Source organism: Erithacus rubecula (genome assembly GCF_903797595.1).
Source record: "Erithacus rubecula genome assembly, chromosome: 1".
Taxonomy (NCBI): domain Eukaryota; kingdom Metazoa; phylum Chordata; class Aves; order Passeriformes; family Muscicapidae; genus Erithacus; species Erithacus rubecula.
In genome coordinates, this window is record NC_136658.1 from 68,644,225 (window position 1) to 68,664,299 (window position 20,075).

General features: G+C 40.9%; 1 protein-coding gene and 1 long non-coding RNA gene across 4 annotated transcripts in view; one reads left to right on the forward strand and one right to left on the reverse strand.

Moving 5' to 3' along the window:
• ESD (esterase D) lies at positions 1-16,277 on the reverse strand. 2 transcript variants are annotated; one of them, XM_079307265.1, is made up of 9 exons: positions 16,206-16,277; positions 9,151-9,226; positions 8,160-8,248; positions 6,520-6,618; positions 3,774-3,898; positions 3,322-3,441; positions 3,040-3,138; positions 1,152-1,319; positions 1-221 (listed from the first exon to the last, which is right to left on the reverse strand). In XM_079307265.1, the coding sequence occupies exons 2-9, from the start codon at positions 9,216-9,218 to the stop codon at positions 141-143; spliced, it is 849 nt and encodes a 282-aa protein (XP_079163391.1). In that variant the 5' UTR covers positions 9,219-9,226; positions 16,206-16,277; the 3' UTR covers positions 1-140. The 2 variants fall into 2 exon arrangements, with proteins under 2 accessions (XP_079163391.1, XP_079163390.1); XM_079307264.1 differs by lacking the exon at positions 16,206-16,277 and adding an exon at positions 10,769-10,834.
• LOC306802787 overlaps positions 10,831-20,075 on the forward strand; it is a 20,970-nt gene continuing 11,725 nt past the window's right edge. For both annotated transcript variants that reach the window (XR_013774471.1, XR_013774472.1), the window contains exon 1: positions 10,831-10,889. This is a non-coding gene — a long non-coding RNA (uncharacterized lncRNA). The remainder of the gene's footprint in view (positions 10,890-20,075) is intronic.

The following is a 20,075-nucleotide window of genomic DNA, read 5'->3' on the forward strand; positions in this document are numbered from 1 at the left end:
TCAAATTAAGTGGGACTTTTATTTTTCTTAGAAGTACAATCAGAAGAGTTCCATTATATAAACATTATTTCAGCAAATGACTTTAGTTCACCACTATCTCTTGATTCATATTCGCCAGGCAGCACTCACATCCAAATGCATCAAGCATTGAGGTACTTTGCATGGTGTTTGATGTGATCATTAATAAATGAAGCAATGAAAAAATAGCTGTGATCATAACCCTAGAAAAGAACAACAATAAAGCAATCAGCAGAGAACATACAGCTCGTGATAAAGCAGTCATACTAAGCTCTCTTAAAGGAAATGTAACAACTCCTGGTTTCCTCCATTTTAAGAAATACCTGGAACATATATAAAAATGGCAAGGGATACATAACAGGCTAAGTATAGATGAGCACTAGGAAGGCAAACAAACAGAAAGTCCCTTAACCTGCCCAGATCTGGGCTTGTAAGCTAGAGATGGGTACCAGCAAGGCCCAGCTGCAAAGTGAGATGCAATCCGAGAGAACAGTTGCCCTCACAGGCACTGTTCTGGTAAAACACGGGGGGGATAAGGAGAACACAGCCCAGGTCTGAGTTACTGCTCCATCACTGTGCTGAAATGACACCCAAGCCCCTTCATCAGCACTAACTCTATCTTTAGGTGCAAGGTTTATTATGAAGCAGAGAGGACAATCCTTCACTCTCCTGGGCTCCTCACTGGATCTGGGTGGAAGCTGCCAGTGGCTTACAAATTACACTACTTAAAATTTACACTAACACATGCAAACTAGATCACCAAATTCTACAGTAAACACGAAACCCACAGCAGAGATAAGGGACGCAGCAGAAGGCCATGTGTCACTTGGGCTCACAGTGACTGCGATATTCATTAAAATGATTCGTGCCGTGCTTCAGCCGAGCAGCGGCAGCCCGAGTCCCCGCGCAGGGATCAGCCTGCCCAAGCTGGAAGCACGACGGCACCTAGTGGTGAAGCGCGGCTGAACGGCCCATGCCACGGAGAAGTGTCACCTCTCACCCCCTCCTCAGGTGGCCAGGGACAGACCCACACTGAGAGCATGCCTGCCCCCCTACAGACACTTCACTGCCTGCTCTACAGAACCAAAAATCACAGACAAGAATCAACAACCAAGGACTCAGAAGCAACTTGCCTGCTGCAGCCTGAAGACCACCGGGACTTTCCGCTCGGTGCAGGCAGCGATGAAGTTATCAGGCAGTAACTGGCCCGCGGACAGGAACTGGTCATCCTTGCCTTGGTCAATCAAGATGTCGAGACGAGGGCCCGAGTAGGACTTCACAAGCTGTGTAGCATCATATGCCTGCAGAAACAAGAGAAATGACATTCAGTTACATGAGTCTAGCTGGTTTCAGTTTGTCAACCACAGGAAAAGAAGGGACAGTCCTGGGCAGCGATGATCAGGACACCAAGTTGCACTTTGGAAGAAAAAAGAACAGGGAAATACCCATTGCTTGGTAATTACCAATCTGGCAGTTTGACCAAACAGCACATCCAGCCAAAGGGCTGAATTCCTACAGAATGGAAGAACAGCCATGAAGTCAGTACTAATTCACACCCTTGTGCAGAAACTATAACCTGCTGAAGAAACTTGGAGTCTTGGTGTAATTATTCTGGCAGCTAAAAAAATCAAAACACCAGTGTAACACAACTATGCTCCTGAGAAGGCATTTAACCTGAAGGTTATCATGATCATTTGACCAAGAAAATTTGGTTCAACTGAGAAACAAAAATCAAAAACACTAATCATAGATGTATCAAAATTTAATTATGATGGGGAACATGGGGTCCTGTGCTTATTACATGCTCAAAATAACTCCTTTAAAAAGACAGCAAAGTTTAAAGCTGTGAAGAAGACCAATCACGAATGGACAGCAAAATCCAAAGTCCTATGCCAAGGCATCAGAGCCATCCTTCCAGGATGCCACCAGATCCAGAAATGACATTACAATGGAAATGGGAGCTTGGGCTCAGGCCAGTGCTGTGACCACGGTATCAAATTATTCTGAACATATTGACATGGCAATTTTAAGCCAAAAGAAAGAGATCAGAGGTTATTTATCTGTGCCAAAGGCAGATCTAAGTCTTTTCCTGATGAATGCTGTTGATCTATTGGACTAGCTTTGCAGAAGTGCTCCAAAACAAGTTAAGGGGACAGAAAACAGGTTTTTGGGCAGTTGTTTTGTTTTGTTTCACAACAAATCCATTACATCAAGTCTAAGCAAGTTTACCTGGTGGTTTCTAAGAACACAAACTACTCTATTAACAATTAGAAAAGCAGAGAACACTCTCCAATCCTATAAAGTCGTAATCAGACCTGGAAGTCTTCCTGAGACATACTTTAATCCAATTTACAAGGGATTGAACACAGCTTGTGCTTATTTACAAGGAAACCTGAGTACATGGCCATGACAATCCCTTCTAACTTAATTATAAAAATACAATGCAACCTTTGAGATCAAAAATACTGAAGGGTTACCCAAATAATGCAGCAACCATGCAGACAAACATTTTTTTAATCTTAGCCATTCATATGCAACTACTGATAGCTCAAAATTAAGGCTCTGGAGCTAAAACTTGGCTTTATCTAGTTTAATGCTGTTCTGCAGGACACCAATTTCCAAGTATCCAACTGGCTCCTCTTGGAGGGCTTCCACAGGCTGCCCCTGCAAGATGTCATGAGGCTCATCAGTCTGGAGCTTGCAGCAGGATCTCTCTTTAGGTTACTACAAAAATACACTGCTCATAATTGTTCTCAGCCAGACTTTTAAATCTTCAGAAAACTGAGAAGAATGTAGTTGATTTGATGAGAGATCTGTATCTCATTACATTTTCATAAGCACCATAAGGCAACAGCAAGTCACTCCTGCCAGAAACAAACAATGCTTTTCTGTGCTTAGGGGTGTAGTAAAACAACAGTACCAGCTCATGGGCACTCCAGAGTTTTTTTCCAGGCTCCTGCTGTGATGTATTTAAGATCACTCATTCATCTGTTATTAAAGAACTGGGGCTGCAACACATACCTCCCATTTGCTTGCATCTGGTCCCAGATATCCACCAAGGGCTTTCTTCCCCCACTGACACTGAATTGGGTTGCAGATTGGAGCAAATGCTGACACAGACTGTTCAGAAAGCGGCAAAAAAAAACCAAAAACAAAACTATGTAACAATGAGCTAGACCAAATGAAACTATTTATACATGTAATGCCCTCAGAAAAACACAGTATTATGTTTTCTTCTGTCACATCTACAGAAATCTATATATAGGCATTAGAAAACTTTATATAAGCTATATTTCATCTTACTTTGTACTTCCCAGGATTCTTCAGTGCAAGAATAAGAGCTCCATGACCTCCCATGGAATGCCCAAAAATAGACATTCTTTCAGGGTCAGTTGGAAAATTGGCATTTATTAGTTTAGGCAGCTGTAAAGGAAACAAAAGCATAATAAAAAAGTGTTAAAGCAACTTGAGTATGCTTAAGAAAAAAGCACACAACTAACAAACTTTTAATGCCACTGAAACCAAATGCTATCTCTGGTTCTAGTCTGACTTGGTGATCATGGCCTGAAAGCAACTTGAAGGGGAATGTGATTCCATAAGGAAACAGTTCAGCTGATAATAAGTAACTCAAAGTATCTCTACAGAAATCTCCCACAACCTTGTAACACGAGATGGGAATTTCCAATGATGGAGCCACACCCCTTACCAGCAACAATCTTACCAGCAACATCAGGGGAGCCCAGCAGCAAAGTTACCTCATCCTTTATGTAGGAATACATCCTGTAGTTTGTTTTCCAAGGATCTTCAGTGGCATCCACATAAAAACCAGCACCAGTGCCAAAATCCCAGCTTTCATCTTCTCCTTCAATATTGCAGCCACCTAACATGAAAAATCTTTCCTTTACTATATGTTCAGAATTGGAGAACCTGTCATACAAATTAGACTCAGGACACAAGTTCCTCAATCATATCTCTACCCCTTCAATTATAAGACAATTCAGACTTCAATTCATTAGTACAATGTTTTCAAGTGTTATTTCAACACTTTCAAAATGATGTTTATATAATAACCTACCTAGATACATCCAATTTCTAAATAGTGCCAGTATCTCTTCATAAATAAATATAGTATATACATGTCTCCTAAATTAGTTCTGTAAAGTTTTGTCCATTTTACACAGAAACTTAACCAAGAGTTGGCACTTGTTAATTGGTGCTACCAGCTTATGTTAGTCATTAGACCTCATCCTATCAAGTACAAGAAACTGTGTGAGAAACAGAAGAAAATTTCCTCTTCTCCAGAACAACAGAATCAGGTATCACCAAATGGTGTGTCCAAGCTATTTTATATGCTTTAAATAATCCCTGCTACACCTCCCTTTTTAAGATTCTTCAGAAGAACAATTTACTGTTCCTGCACCTTCACAAGTCCATACCTCTACCTCTTCTGCAATTAGTTTCATTGCTCCCACCTATAACTTCCATGAAACTTAATTTCTTTGAATAACTGCAGGATTGTATCCTTTTTTCCAAGGTTACACCTTGCATAATACATTTGCAGATGTGTTCTTGAAAATCAGTACATCCCCCCAGTCCTCCCTTTGATTAGTCTGTGATTTACCAGCCTGGTTTGCAGAATAGAATACAGTATTTCAAGGTATATGTGACAGGAATGTTTTGGAGAAAGAGAGGCCATTATTTCCTAGTTTCTGCAATCCAAAATTACATGGGTCTTTACCACTGTCAGATTACACTGCAAACCCACCTGTAACTCAACAGTCCTTCACAATTTGTGCAGAGATGGCTGCCACCCTTCCACAGTGTCAAATCAGATTTGTACAAGGATCAAAGTTGACTGGTCCAGTGACATGCCCTTGAACACTGAGTGATTCTGTAACTTTAAAGTCCAGCAATCACAGGGACTGTGGTGCTTAGACAACACCTTGTATGTAAAAAGTCTATCTTCAGTACCTTGGAGATGGACAAAAGCTCAAAGTCCTGCCAGGCAATGAAGGCATAATGCTCATTATGGTAATAAAAAAAAACTTTCAGGAAGCCTTGAAAAAAGAAATCTTAAAATGAATCTGCATAATACTGCTCAGAATACTTGTCTGGAAAAACAAACACCTTCAAAGTAGGAAAAGTAAAGTCTATCAAGGCCTGACAGAGGGTCTGTAATGAAAATATTTAATGATTTCATACAGTCTTTTTCCCCACCCAGATACATCTCCTGGCTCCTGGAATGTAATTCTATGCATTACACAATTAAAATACATATGCAAGATTTTCAATACCTCTCAGCTCATAATTATATTTGAATTGCTTTTCACTTGTTTCCCCAGACAGCTCAAACAGACTTAAGAACATCTGACGTCTCTGAGCTAAAATTTAAGATTATAATATGAAGCTCATACCAAAACTCATTTAAATAGTAGAGCAATCAGTTATTAGGCTAAAAGGCAAAAGAGAAGCTGCCATGAAGGACTTAAAAAGAAAATGGACAAAGCAACGACCTATGAAAGACAGTTACACATTGATAGAGACAATTCACACAGATACTACCAAAAACAAGTTCCAGTACAATTATCCAATATGAATAATGCAAAGGTTAGTTGACCATCTCTAGCCTGCAGCAAATAGCAACAACAAAGTGTTAAGTTCATTCATCCACAAGTTTTACTCTTCTGTCCTTCTTCACTAGAAACATTTACATTCTTTGACCTGACACAACTTCAAAACCTAGATGTAAAAACTACTTTATGGAAAGAACATTGCTTCTTTCCCATATTGCCAGTAGTCAGATGTAGCCCACTAAAGCTTGGGAAGTATTAGAAGGCTGGCACTTTTGTTTATAGCACTCATGGGACTGTGGCAGAATTCAACAAACATGAAACATAAAACAGTGAATCTCAGTATTTCCAATAACTGTAGATCCACCATTTTCTGATTTCCCATGCCATAAGCTCAGCTTGTGCAAATAACAGCACATCATTTAAAAAATTAATTCATCAGTAGTCTGTTGTAGCTGCAGGGGAGAAGGGTTTCTAGATTGCTTTTCAAGTGTTGCAATCCTCTGAAGACATGTATTTAATTTGCTTTAGAAGACAGAATACAATTAAGAGCAAGCATTGCATCTTTGTTGGCAACAGAGTTCTGCAGGTTTTATAGGGTCTCAGCAAGGCACACAAAATGTCAGCAAGAATTCTAATAACACACATTTCTTGTTTCACTTTTCTTCCCCCTCCTTGTCTGTGCTGAACTCTATTAGCCCCTTTGTTCTAGTTTTAGTGCCACAACAGTAAGAGTTTCAAATGTCAAACCCTCACTACCCTGTTATTAAGAGTGCACACAATGGAATCTAGTGAACAATGCAAGATGCAGAGGTGAGGTCAAGTTCTGACTCAGGTGGGCAACACACTTCTCAGCACACTGCAGCACCCCAATCTCTGAGGACAGAGTGCACTTCAGTGCAGTGACTGCTGCCACTCTTGTTGAACTTACGTGGGCTCGTGTCTGGTGCCACCACAATCAGGCCGTGCTCAGCTGCCGCTTGTTGAAACGCAGCTTTTGTTATAAAATTCTGCTCTGTGCAGGTCAACCCTAGGGAAACAAAATTACCACTGGTTACCCAGTGCTCATGGCATACTGGCTTCAAAACTCTTTGACAGAAAAGGTTGTGAAAAACAAGGATTCCTGTCTCCATAAACATGGCAGATGTTTTCATTAGGCTCAACAATACTTACCAATCCACAGAAACACAGTTGCACTGTCCCACCCAGACACACTAACAGCCATCAAATCTAGAGTGAGTGCACCCTGTATCCCCTGGAACACCTACCCATGCAGAGCATAGTGCCTTCAAGTACTGTGAATTTAAACCCACTGAGCACACAAACTTGCTAAGGCTGACACTGTTAACTTCTGAGACCTAATCCTGCAACTACATTTTCTTTGCACTGTCATATCAGCTGTTTGCATTATAGAATCACACATGTGGTCTGACAAATTCTACATACTTCAGACAGGATAAAGGGCTCATAAGCACCCTGGTTCCAAAACTCCCAGCAATACACGTCTTTTGTACAGCAGTAGGTCAAAATAAAGTCCAATTGCAAATAAACAACCTTTCACATAAATATTTCAATTTTTCTTCACTACACAATTTGAGAGGAGTTAATGATTCTAGTTTTCTCTGAGGACAAGTTGCCAGTAACCTAATTTGACTGATATATTGCCCAGGACAAAACAGTTTACATTCAATAAAATAAATGTGCTGCACAGCTTACAGATCTTCAGACAATTCTGATGTTCCTCACTTCAAGTATAAACATTTTTACCCAGTCCACTGTCACAACACAGATCAGACACACCAGCTATTTTGTGAAATGACTACATACAAGGAACACAAGTCCTCACACTAACAGTCTGGTCTCCAACTTTCCAAACAAGTCTCAATAAAGCAACTCCTCAAATTACAGAACAGAGTTTCTGCTTTTTATTTTCAATAAAAGAGAAAAGACAAGGATTTAATTAATTAGTTTTTGATGAGACAACTTCACTCCTGTTGCACAAGCCTCTTCAGCCTCTGGCCCTTTCTGATCCCACAGGTTTACTTCACACTAGACATGCTTGTGCTAAGGCAGCTGACAGCATCTCTCTTTTCAAGTTTACCAGTTGCTTCCTGCAAAGTTGTACTTGGAATGAGTAGAGTCCACAGGACAAATGTGCAGGCTTCCATTGGCTCTTTTCACATCCCTACTCCATTTGCTGAAGCAGTTTTTAAAAATAAAGGAAAGTAGGAGGTGTCCCAACAGGAAGGCCTTACAGGAGAACCTTATATATACATATATATATATATATATATACTCACACACTTTGGAACAAAAAGTATGAACATTTTAGAACAAAAGAGTAGAAAACTTTGAGCATTTTAGAACACAATTTGGTAGGCTAACCCCAAGCTGCAACAGAATTTATCACAGTACACTCAAACTAAGTGTGCCTTCCAAAAGATGAGTTTCTGTAGAATCCAAGAGCTGCCACTGCAGTACCCCTACATTAAGTTTCCAGTAATTGTAATGCAGTAGTTTAAGAATATTTAGGATTGTATTTTTAAAGTTACTAAGATCCATGTTACTTACCAGAGAGCCAATACAGCACAGGACACTTCCCAGTTTCTGCTTTTGGAGGCAAGTATATTCCAAATTTCATTTTGCATTTTAGCTCTGCGCTGTATTAATAAAACACTTCTTGTTATCACCCACTACTTAATCAACAAGGTCACTAACATTAAAAAAAGGAATCAGTGGATCAGTGCATTTCATTCAAAGGGATATCTGGTCAGTGAATTGTAGCTAAATTAAAGGAAGGGAAAATCAATTTTTAAACTCAGCCTTAGACTCCAGATTTGACAGCAGCTAACTTTTCAATCTTGTTCTCAAAAGAGAGACATACAAATAAGCCACATTTTCACAGTGCTGCTAACTGAGAACAGGTTGAAAATTGAATTTTGAGTCCCAGCAATATTTAGCTTGAGCTTTGGCTATCAAATTGCAAAATAATTTTTACTGAAGAACACATACACATGACTTGCACAACATAAAATGCACAGCATGTGCCAGAAAGGGAGGTTTTCAATCTCCTTAGTCTACAGACCAATTAGTAGCTCAATTAATACTAAAGCCTAAAACAATCAATAAACTCTTATCTAAGCACCAGTGATGATTTTATTATTATTTGAATCAATGTTTTTTTAAAAAGCTTGTTTTTTTGTACACATTAATCAAACAAGAATCTGTGCACTGAGTCACTGCTCACAGCACTTTTTCCACAGTGCACAGAAGATATCCAATAGTGAGCAGAACTTTGCACACTCAGTGGTTCTCTGTACTGCAAACAGGACAACCCAAAGTAATGAAGCTTCATTTTCAAAGGTAAAAATACTAGCTTCCCACCTGAGCTCTGCAGCACTAAGTATACTAGATTACATTAAACATTAACACAGAATTCAAGAGCACAGTCAAAGCAGCAGTAGACATTATTCCTGACTGAAATATGGATATTAGTGAGAGCATGCTGTCTTTCTGCAGACTGACAGGATGGATTCACTGCCCCAAGCTAAGTGATGTTTACCTGTCATGTTCAAACACCTTCTGGAAACCTTCAAAGCATTTGTTGCTGGAAACCTGTTTCAGTGCCATGATTTTAACTGGGAAAAAATAAAAACCAACCAAAAAACAAACAAACAAAACAAAAAATGGAAAATAAAGAGAAAGTTAAATTTGAAAATAAAACAATCCTGGTCTTAGACTTTTTGAGAAGAGTTGAATACAGCTTGTAGTATCTTTTCTTAATGTTATTGTTTCTCAGAAGAATTTCCTGCACATGCTTTCTGATATTTCATTAACTTTCAATTTCCCAACAAAAAAGGGGCAGGAGAGGCTGAACTGCTGTGAGCAGAACAGGCAAAGCCTCCCTGCTTTCCTACAGACCCACATCTCCAATGACCTTTACCTCAGGGCTAACTGTGGCTTGCTCTTTGGCTACCAAACAAGCATTCCCACGTGCTGTGGTTTAGCCTGCAGCTCCCTGTGCCATGTGCCAGGCTGTTACCTGCACAATTACCATGCAGGAGAAAAACATGTCCCACCTTTCCTTCTCACATGTGACAGTATCCAGCCACTAACTACCACAATATTGAGCCTTATTTTCACCTTTGATGAAGTGAATTACCACATTCTAAAAGTCTGTGGGACAGCAGAAACATAGGAGAAGGTGGCTTATTTTCAGGCCAAACAGTATGAAAAATACCAGTAAAAATACAAGTCCTGGGAGCTTTAGAATAGCTGGTAGCACAAGTGTGCTAAGGGAACTCGGGAATGCTGACACAGAAGCAGACGCTGTCAGCTTGCACAGGGGCAGTAAGGCCAAGCAGGCAGCCGAAAGGTGAACAGACTGCGGGTCACAGAATCACAGAATATGCTGAGCTGGAAGGGACAGCCAAGGACTATGGAGTCCAGCCCCGGCCCCGCACAGCGCCATCCCCAACAGTCACACCATGGGTCTGAGAGCATTGTCCGAATGCTCACTGAACTCTGCCAGGCTGGAGCTGTGACCACTGCCCTGGGGAGCTGCTCCAGTGCCCAGCCACCCTCTGGCTGAAGAGCCTTTTCCTGATATCCCACCTAAACCTGCTCTGACACAGCTCCTGGCCATTCCCTCGGCTCCCGTCACCGGCGCACAAGAAAACCCTGAGGGGAACCCAGGTAACAAGTGCCAAAACGCAAACGCTCCCTCCCTCAGACCTGCGCGCTCCCGCGGGGCCGGCAGGAGCAGGCACCCCACAGCCCCGGGGCTCACGGCTGTGTCCCGCGGGGCCGGCAGGAGCAGGCACCCCACAGCCCCGGGGCTCACGGCTGTGTCCCGCGGGGCCGGCAGGAGCAGGCACCCCACAGCCCCGGGGCTCACGGCTGTGTCCCGCGGGGCCGGCAGGAGCAGGCACCCCACAGCCCCGGGGCTCACGGCTGTGTCCCGCGGGGCCGGCCCGAGGGCCGCGTCACCGCCATGCTCGGCAGCAAGGCCCGGCCCGGGACGGGTCCGCATAGCCCGTCCTGCCGCTGCGCCACAGCGCTCTCTCTCCGCGCCTCCACTTCCACGCTCCGGCCCTCGCAGGGGCTACCCCTCCCCTCCCTGTTCCCGCTGCCGCCGCCTCCCAGCCCGGCCCGTTCCCCTGCCATTCCCGCTGCCTTACCGCGGCGGAGCGGCGGGAAGGGGCGGCCCCAGCGCGGAGGCGGCTCCCGCTCCAGCCCGCGCCGCCCCGCCCGCCATGGCGCTGCCGGCCCGGCCTCCGCCCCGGGGCTACAGCGCCTGAGGTGCGCAAACGCGTTTGTAAAAACGGTCCCTCTGTCATGTTTGGTCCTTATATACTTTGAAGCATAATCAAGAAAGGAGATTTAATCCGTGGAAGAGCAGCGAACAAGCTCTAATTGATGCCCAGGTGCTAGAAAGGCAAATTGCTTGTGGGTAGAATTGCCTTGTGAAGTTTTAGGGCATGACATGTTTCAGTGGTCTCAGATCTAGGGGATGGTTAGCAAAGCTTGGGGACAGGGGTGTGCTGCTGATAGCGGGCACAAATAATACAGAATTCATGGGCCTCAAGGATGTTTGGCAGAACTCCTAGGACAGGGAAAAATAAAGAAAACTCATTAACTGTGCTGAAATCAGCTCTAATTGGGTAGAAAGTAATTCTAATGGGGAGGTCCTGACCATCGACTTGCAACTCACTAATTCAAGAAACCTGCCAGAGAATCTGTAATAGTGAACTATTCAAAGCAGTGTTTCTGTTCGTGTCATTGTCCCTTGTCCACTTCAAGGGGGAAATAACTTCTTGCAATGGCCTGAGCTGGGACCACTGCATCACTGCTTTCCAAATGTTCCCCTCAGGATTTCAGAGTTCTTTGTAGCAGGTGACACAAGACAAACTGCTGATTTTATATTAAATCCAAATTTGGATGTAGGTATTTTACACCTCATCTGCAATATCACAAAGTAACTTAGTTACTTGTTATTTGGCAGTGCTTCATCTTATTCATAACCGAAATTATCCCACTTTGTGCTGGGCTTTTATTATTAATTTCTTTATTTATTAATTTACAGTTAAACACGCCCGTTGGTTGTCAAAAAATGTCCTCAACAAAGCTGCCTCCTACTTTGTAGTCTTGTACCATGTACTGCATTAGCAGTAACTATTTTTGCCTATAATATTTTACAGTCTTCACTTTTCCAATTCTTTTTATATTTTTGATCCCCAATTCACAATGCTGCAATGCACAATACTGACAATTTTCCCCCCCTTATTTTTTATTCTTCCCCAGCAGATCCATTTGGACCAAAGCTGCTGGACCTCAGGTCTGGGCCTTGCATCCTGTCTTCCAGAGAAGCTTTCCTACTCTGCCTCTATATTTGGATGTATTTGTAGTTGGTACAAATAGTCTGTCTCTGAGCTGTTTAAACCTCCTTGTCTCAAGGTCTCTTCTTCAAGCTGTGATTAAGTTGCCATCAATCAAATTCAATTACGTTTCTTCACTACACAAATGCTCTTCAGGTTATTCCTTCAATCTCTTTGTGTGCATGTTGTAGCTCCCTAAATGTCTCTCACTAGCCCAGTTAGTTATTTGTACTGAACAGTAGCCAGTCTGTTATCTCATATATATGTCTATATAGACAGCTGTTGTTACACACATCTCATTTTCCCTATAATCTGCAATTTTTTTTCTCTATTTATCTACTGTCAGTATGAAATCTGCCTAATTCAGGCAATGATACATAAGATTTTGATGTGTTTGTGCTCTTCCTATCCAAGTCCATTAGATAACCTCTGCCCTATTTACTTCCATTTAAGAGTGATATATTCAGAAGGATTCACCTGAGAGCCTGCTGATGAGTTTCCCCATACCTCCCCACATCTCCATGTCAAGATGTATGAATTATTTTTATGTCTTTTCAGTCTGTGATGGTTTTGAAAGCAAAACCAGTGAGAGACTCCAAGTCAGAAATACAATTTAATAGAGAGGGGAAAAAAAAAAAAAGAGAGAAAAATAAAATACATGCAATACTACAAAAGAAAAACCACTGACAGAGTCAGAGTGCAGCCTGACACCCCAGTAGTTAGGATGGTGGTAGCAGTCCAGGTGAAGTAGTCTTGTTGAAGTAGTGATCCTAGTAGCTCTTGTCCTCTGAAAACAAGTGAGTAAGGGCTGCTTTGGTGTTCTCAGTTTTTTTATCTAGGTAGGAAAGGCTTGGTTCTTCCCCCTGGGTGGAGCATCTCCCAATGGGATGATATCATTTTATCAGTCATGTAAATGGGACTCAATGGCCCATTAACAGAAGATATGTTCCCAGAGGAAGAGTGGGTCGTGGGAAAGATAAAGAACATTGCCCCACCTGATTTCAACAGATGGTGATTGAATATATCCTTTTGGGTATATCTTTATGTTGTAACCTAGGACACAGTCAAAAATGACTGAAGATACATGCATAGGTGAATTATGTGAGGGCTGTGTCTCAGTCCTCCAGAGAGCTGTTTCCATGGCACAGAGCTGGCACACAAGCATGGTGTTAAGAACAGTGTAAGGCAGAGGGAGCCAAGCTGGTGCAGTCTCTTCTGTGCTGTGGGATAGATATTTCTAGTATCTTTTGCTATGCACATTTGTTTAACCTTAATTCCATTTCTGTATCCTTTCAGACAGCATCTGCAGTTCTCACCTGTGAATTCATTTTGTTTCCATTCTTCCTATCATTTCAGATTCTCTAAAAAATACCAGATGTGAGACAGGCTTCCTTTCCTTCATCATTAAAAATCTTCTCATATGGTACAGCATGGCAACCAGTAGAAATTAGGATATTAAAAGAAAAACATATATTCACTTTGGAAAGTCTTTTGGCTTATGCACTCTTGCTTTATTTATTACTTTATTATATTCTAGTACAGCACATAATGTTTCAACATACTTTCTCTATGTTCCCCTTACACAGACAGTGCTTTCTACCATCTTACCACTGATCTCATCCAGTGATGAGATATGATTTCACATCATCTATCTAGAATTTCTCTTGGTATCAGTAAGAAAGTCTTATTCTGTCAGAAAGGCTTTTGCCTTTTCACCATCTTTTCTGTACTTGGGGAAACATACCATTGGCTTCAACACTCTCCAACACATTTTCTGTAAAGCTTCCAGCAAGAAGCTTCCACAGTGTAGCCAAACAACCTGTATGTCTTAAGTTTATGTCACCAAATTTTTCCTTTGCCATTTTCTTTGCAGTAAGTGCAGTCCTTGCCTCGGCCATGCGTCTGGGTACACACTTTTCTAATGTCTTTGTGGCAGTCTGAATTAAGGGTGGTGGTTACTAGCTTCCTCCTGCCTGCTTTTCAGTCATTTTTTCATCAACTTTTTGTATGTGATCTCATCACCACTTTGGTTATTCAGAGCTCTGAATTCACATCAGAGCTCTGAATTCACATTTCATTGTTGGCTTTGCCAAGACTTTATTTGTTTGCTGTTCTTTTCTGTAAAGAACTTATCTGGTGTTCCCTCTAGCAATTGATTATAATTAAGTCTTTTAGAACTCTAATGTGATATTTATCTAAATTATCTTAGGCTGTCTTATGCCATGCTATCAGCCATTTTCAGGAAACATATGTGCTTGCAACAATATCATCCCTCAGCTTATTTCATGCTGGCTGTATTGACACAACCTGTTTCAAGTCTTTAGCTTTTCAAGGGAGAAAGTTGGCACAGGGAAAGGGAGAATTTTCTGCACAACTGTATTGTTATTATTGATTAGCTTTATTATTTCCCCTTTCTTCTACATCCATCTATCTTGTCTTTTATTCCTAGATTGAAATAAGATCTGAATTTCTTTTCTTTCTTTTTTAAATACCCTCACTTTCTTTTTCTGTGTCCATTGAGGGCTTTTTTCTGCTTTGTTCTTTCTTGATTTCTTTATTTCCTTTCTGTTCATTAATGTGTCATTTGAGTCCCTAGGTCTTTTGGGGACACAGCATTGTGCTTTGGTCTTGTTTGTACTATAATCCCAGTTACACAGCTCCCCTGACTCATCTTTCACTTGGCTTTATCTTGGCTTGGTGCTCCTGCAGCACTGCACTGGGGGTCAGGAATGGCCTCAATAGCTCTGAGCTGCTGTGAGGCCAAGCATGTTAATAAATCTTCTTTGCAGAGAGGCTGTGGAAAATATATACACAGAAGGTTTGCAGTTGCAGAAACAAGTCATTTGTGATAAGAAAATAGAAGAAGTATTGTATTGGGTTTTTTAAAAATTCTTTGTCCCTAGAGCAGTTAAAGCACTTTAAAATTTTTCAAAGGAAAAAAACCCCAATCATCCTTCTTTTACTACAGTAATATAAGAAATATTAGTAATATTTTCTTATCACTTAAAAAAAAATGGAAAATTAATCACATTACAACTGACATTAAATCCAGTGAGGAATACGATCCTGATAATTCTGACAGAAAGTATTTTCCTCTTAATGTGTTACAATTAAAAATGAAGAAGTCTTTTTTTTCATAGTAAATTAATTGCACACATTTGTGTTATGTCTTTTGTTTTCTATTTCTTTCTAGTACAGATTAATTTTGAACCTATGAAGAGTCTACTTGTTTGAGAAATTTTTCCACATACAGTTTTAATTTTCACATTTATTTACTGAGCCCTTGAGGCTCAGTAAATTCAGATATTCAAGTAAACTTTGATGTATAATTGCAGCTAAGGAAAGATATTGGCTGACAGGAATGTAATAGTGAAGATCTGATTCAGTACATGCCAAAGGACAAATTTAAATTCAATTTAAGCCAATAAATAATACAGTAGAACATCAGGGCTTGTCTCATTAATGAGAGCTGCAAGGAGATATGAAAGCATAAAAGCCATTTGTTTAGGCTTGTGGTTGTCTTTCCAAGGGAGGCAGACTTTTATTTAGGTCTTGTGGAATAAGTTAAGATCAGCAATACCAGTTGACATGCCTTGATCCCTACATGAGCCTTGAAGTAATATATGTACAGCAGATTTTCCTTCTTAGTCTTGGTGGACAGTTCAGACCACAGACTTGAAGTCATTTGTCAAAATTAGGGTTGAAGTAGCAGGAGTTCATGTGTATCATAAATTCATCCTGTGAGGATTATTTAAATATGTTACAATGAGGTAAGACAGAGTCCCACAAAATTACAATAAAAGATTACTTTAAAGAGCATGGTTTTTAGAAAAGCTGAGGAAAAACAAGTAATTTATTGCTGTCAATGCTGAGTATAATAACATGCCTACATGGATTTTTGGAACAACTGGCATGATCCCCAGCATAAAAAATATTTTTTTCAATAATATATATGATTCCTAGAGGAAGTACAGGCAATGAAAAGGTCAAAAGATTCCAAATAATTTAAGATGAAAAGGTAAAAGTAGATGCTTATATTGCACAAATACAATTGACAAAAACTTGATTAATCTGAATTTTAAGAAAATATATGTCTCCTGAAAGTTTAGAAGAAGAATAAACCTTGAAGGGAACAAGTTTTCAGTCACTAATATAGGAAATATTTAGTTATAATTAGTGTCTAGAAACATCTAAGTTAGTGTCTAAAAGATCAAGAAAGCTAAGGGCAGGTCAGCCTTACCACCACTGCCAGGAAAATACTGGGACAAATCCTCCTGGGAGCCGTTTGCAGTACACAACAAGTAGGTGGGTTGGAATAGCCAACATGGATTTGCCAAGAGCACAGCACACCTGACCAGTCTAGTTACCTTCTGAAGAGAATTCTGCTTCAACAGACAAAGCAGAAGCTGTGGGTATACGTTAGCAAAGGGTTTGAAATAACTTCTGATAGTCTCCTTGTCTCCTTTACCAAGATTGGGGAAATATGAGCTCAATTAGTGGATAATAAGGTGGGTGGAAAATTGGCTTCACTGCTGGGCTCAGGGGATATTGATCAGTCCAGAGTCCAGCTGTCAGAGTGACACTGCTCAGGGATCGATACGAGGGACAGGACTGTTCAGTGTCTTTATTAATGACCTGGGTGATGAGGTGGAGTGCAGTCTGAGATATGTAGGAGGAGAAAGACAGTTTATATTACTCCCTGCAGTAACAAAGATAAAGAGAGAAGGATAATAGATCTTTGGGAAAAGAGGAGTCTTCAGTTCAGAAACATTCAGGAGCTCTGGAAAAAAGAATCTCACTTGCAGTAAGGAAGGGACTATGGATAATATAGGTCACTATTGATAATACAGCTCATTGAAACAATAAGAAAGGACTTATTGCTGTTGACAGTGACCAGGTCCATGATGCAAAGCACTGCACAAAAACCTATTGAATCAAACCTTCTCACCTGAAGGGTTCACTGTCTACAAGATGGGAAGGGGGATAAATAATTTCTGTGGAGAGCAGAAATGTTGACTTCCAGAGTGCAGCCATGGTGATTACACTCCTGTGGAAACCTCATACTTTATTTTATGCATAGTTATAGGCAGCCACTCCAAATATTTTGGTGGAGTAACTGTTGTACTAGTCTGCTTCTGAATCCTGAAATTTTCTTCTTTTATTTGACCCTGAATAGTTCCATCAATTTAAAAAAATTTCTGAAGTAGGTATCCTGCCTTGGATGAATTTTCAGATCTTTTGTGCTGCTTCCCAAGTGGTGGTAATTTTTTTCTCATGGGGAGTTTAAGAGAGGAATTTTAGGATAATCTGTCTTTCTTTAGGTCATTCAGGGTCTCGCAACTGCTGTACTTCATCTCAAGAAGTGCCTTTATGAACTACTTTTGATCCATATTTTTGCTAGTTCTGCAAACCTAAAGTAAGTAAACCTGACTCATTTCAAACGTAAATCTCAATTGCAGTAACTGTGCATTGCTAGATTTATTTTTTTTTCCTGGGTCAATATGAACTGCAGAACATTTCCAGATGTGCTTTTGAAATTCGCTTTCACCAGCATTGGAAAGTAGAGGTTTATAGGAAGGGGACTTTCATCCATGTCTTTTAAGTTCTGGGTTCTGTTCCTAGCTTACTGAGTGGTTCCTTTGCTGATTTTATCTCACTGTACCTCAGTTGCTAATCAGCAAATAAGTCCCCAGCAGCAGTTGTGTCTTCCTGAAAACAGTTGTGAGAATAAATAGAAGTGAATGCTGTGTGATAGTGACTGTAGCAATCTGTTTAACATGCTTCTTTCCCCATTTTTATCCATAGGTGTAAATCTGTAAGGTGAAACCTCTCTTAATATGTCACAGTGTGCTCCTCTTTCATCAGCCACTGCCTTCTTGGGCAGATCAGAATCTTCTTGGGCACAGTTCAATCTTTTTACCTTCTCCCAGGTGGTTGTTCCTCAAAAGACCCATTCAGTAAAGAAGCTGTTTTCCCTCAAGGATCCCCAGTGTGACTGTTAATAGTCCTCTTATAGGGGGAAAAAATATTCCCTATACTTATCTCCAGGCATTGCCTTAGCCCCATAAGCACCAAGTGTTTAGTTCTGAAAAACAAAGTTATGTGGCCACATTACATCTGCTCTTAGTTAGGAATGGAGATATTTTATACTTGTGATATTTGAAGGATGGGATTTTCTTCAGTAGGCAATTCCAAAGAGTAATTCTTTCCACTTGCTTAAAATACTAATTTTAGGCTGCCTCTCTTTAGGTCTCTAGGAGCTGGCTCAACTGGCTGAAGCCTGGACTTCTAACTAGAACTCACCAGCAGCTCCCAGTCTAAATGACTCCATGAAAAAATAGTTTTTTCAACTTTCACATTTTTTGGCTTTTTTTGCAAAGAGATGGATCACCCAAACATCTGTCATTTCAAATTATTCAGCAGCAGAGACTTTACAAAACAAACACGTTGTACATTTGCTTGGAAACTCAGCAACCATAATTTCAAGTACTGATTTCTTTGCTTCCGTTTCCTGTGGCAATTGTGTGGTTGCAGGAATATAGTTTTTACTGTGAACAAGTGTTTAAGGATTCTGAGACTCTCAATCTCTTCTACTGCTACAGAATATTTACCATGTAACAGGAAGAATAAAAGTGAACTCACAAAATACTAATATTTGTATTGATAGTGAATTGTGACCTAAGAACTTGCAAATAAACCCCTTAAGATTTTTTAATGTCAATTGCAAATGCTCTTGCAGAAACATTTATGGAAGAGCAGATGTCCTGCCTTCATGGTGGCAACTCATGATAATGACAAGAAACCGTCTTCTGGGGTTTTTTGAGCCTTTCATAAGGGACTATGTTAATGCACTTACAATGCAGATTCCCTTCAGAGAATACATAAGTAGATGGAATTTCCAAAACTTCCAAACAAGTGTTTTCCAAACATCTTTGCTTTTATGTCTTGAAGTGCCATATTGATAAACTAAATGTATTCTCTCTCAATCAAAATTGAAATTGTCAATTCAAATGATGTAGAAATAGGTAAAACAGGAAGGGAGTTTTCCAAAGAACATAACAAATTATGATATGCTGGAGCCTCCATACTAGTAGTATGTAGTCTAGTAGTACTGAGGTAACACTGAGTGGATTTGAAGTCAGGGATCTTACATGGTACATTTCATCTTGTGATATGTCACGTATTTGCAGCTAAAACAATCTGATTTCCTATATCTGATAGTTCCTGAGAAATACAGTTTTGCATGCTTTTTTCCTACACATTATATAGCTCGATGGAATCTCAAGATTAGAGCAAGTTTTTGAAGGGATTACTTTACAGCTGTACCACTTTGATATGTGTTACCATTGCTAACAAGAGCTTGTGTGCTGTAAGATCAGTTGGAGGAGTACATTTATTTTGGTTTTAAGACAGGGAAAATGAAAACTATTAAAATCCGTTTGTGGTTCTTCTTTCAGTGCTCTTTGTCAAAGAGAATGCCGACAATAGATGGCACTGTGGTTCTGTGACCCGGGGTTATTTCTGTCTGTAGCGGTGCTGCTCTGGCGGTGGGGCTGACCCGGGCTGGACATAGGTGCCCACCAAACTCCCTCTCCTCTCCCCGCCAGGCAGGGCAGAGGAAACACAAGGAAAAGTTCGCGGGTCGAGATAGGGGGAGGAAGAGATCACTCACCAATTACTGTCATTGGCAAGACAGACTTTGCTTAGGGAAATTAGTTTAATTTATTGCCAACCAAATCAGAGTAGTCGAATGAGATATAAAAGCTTAATTTTAAAACAGCTTCATCCCTCCAACCCTCTCCCTTTTTCCTGGGCTTTACTTCCCTCCTGATGTTCTCTACCTCTTCCAGTGGTAGAGAGGGATGGGGAATGGGAGCTGTGGTTAGTCATTGCACGTGGTTTCTGCTGTTCTTTCCTCCTCGGGGAGGGCACTCCTCACACTCTTCCCCTGTTCCACCGTGGGGTCCCTCCCTCTGGAGACAGTCCTCCATGAGCCTCTCCAACATGCATCCTTCCCTCGGGCTGCAGTTCTTCCTGAGCTGCTCCGCTGTGGGTCACAAGTCCTGCCAGCAAACGCTCCAGGGGGCTCCTCCCTCTGGCTCCTCCATTG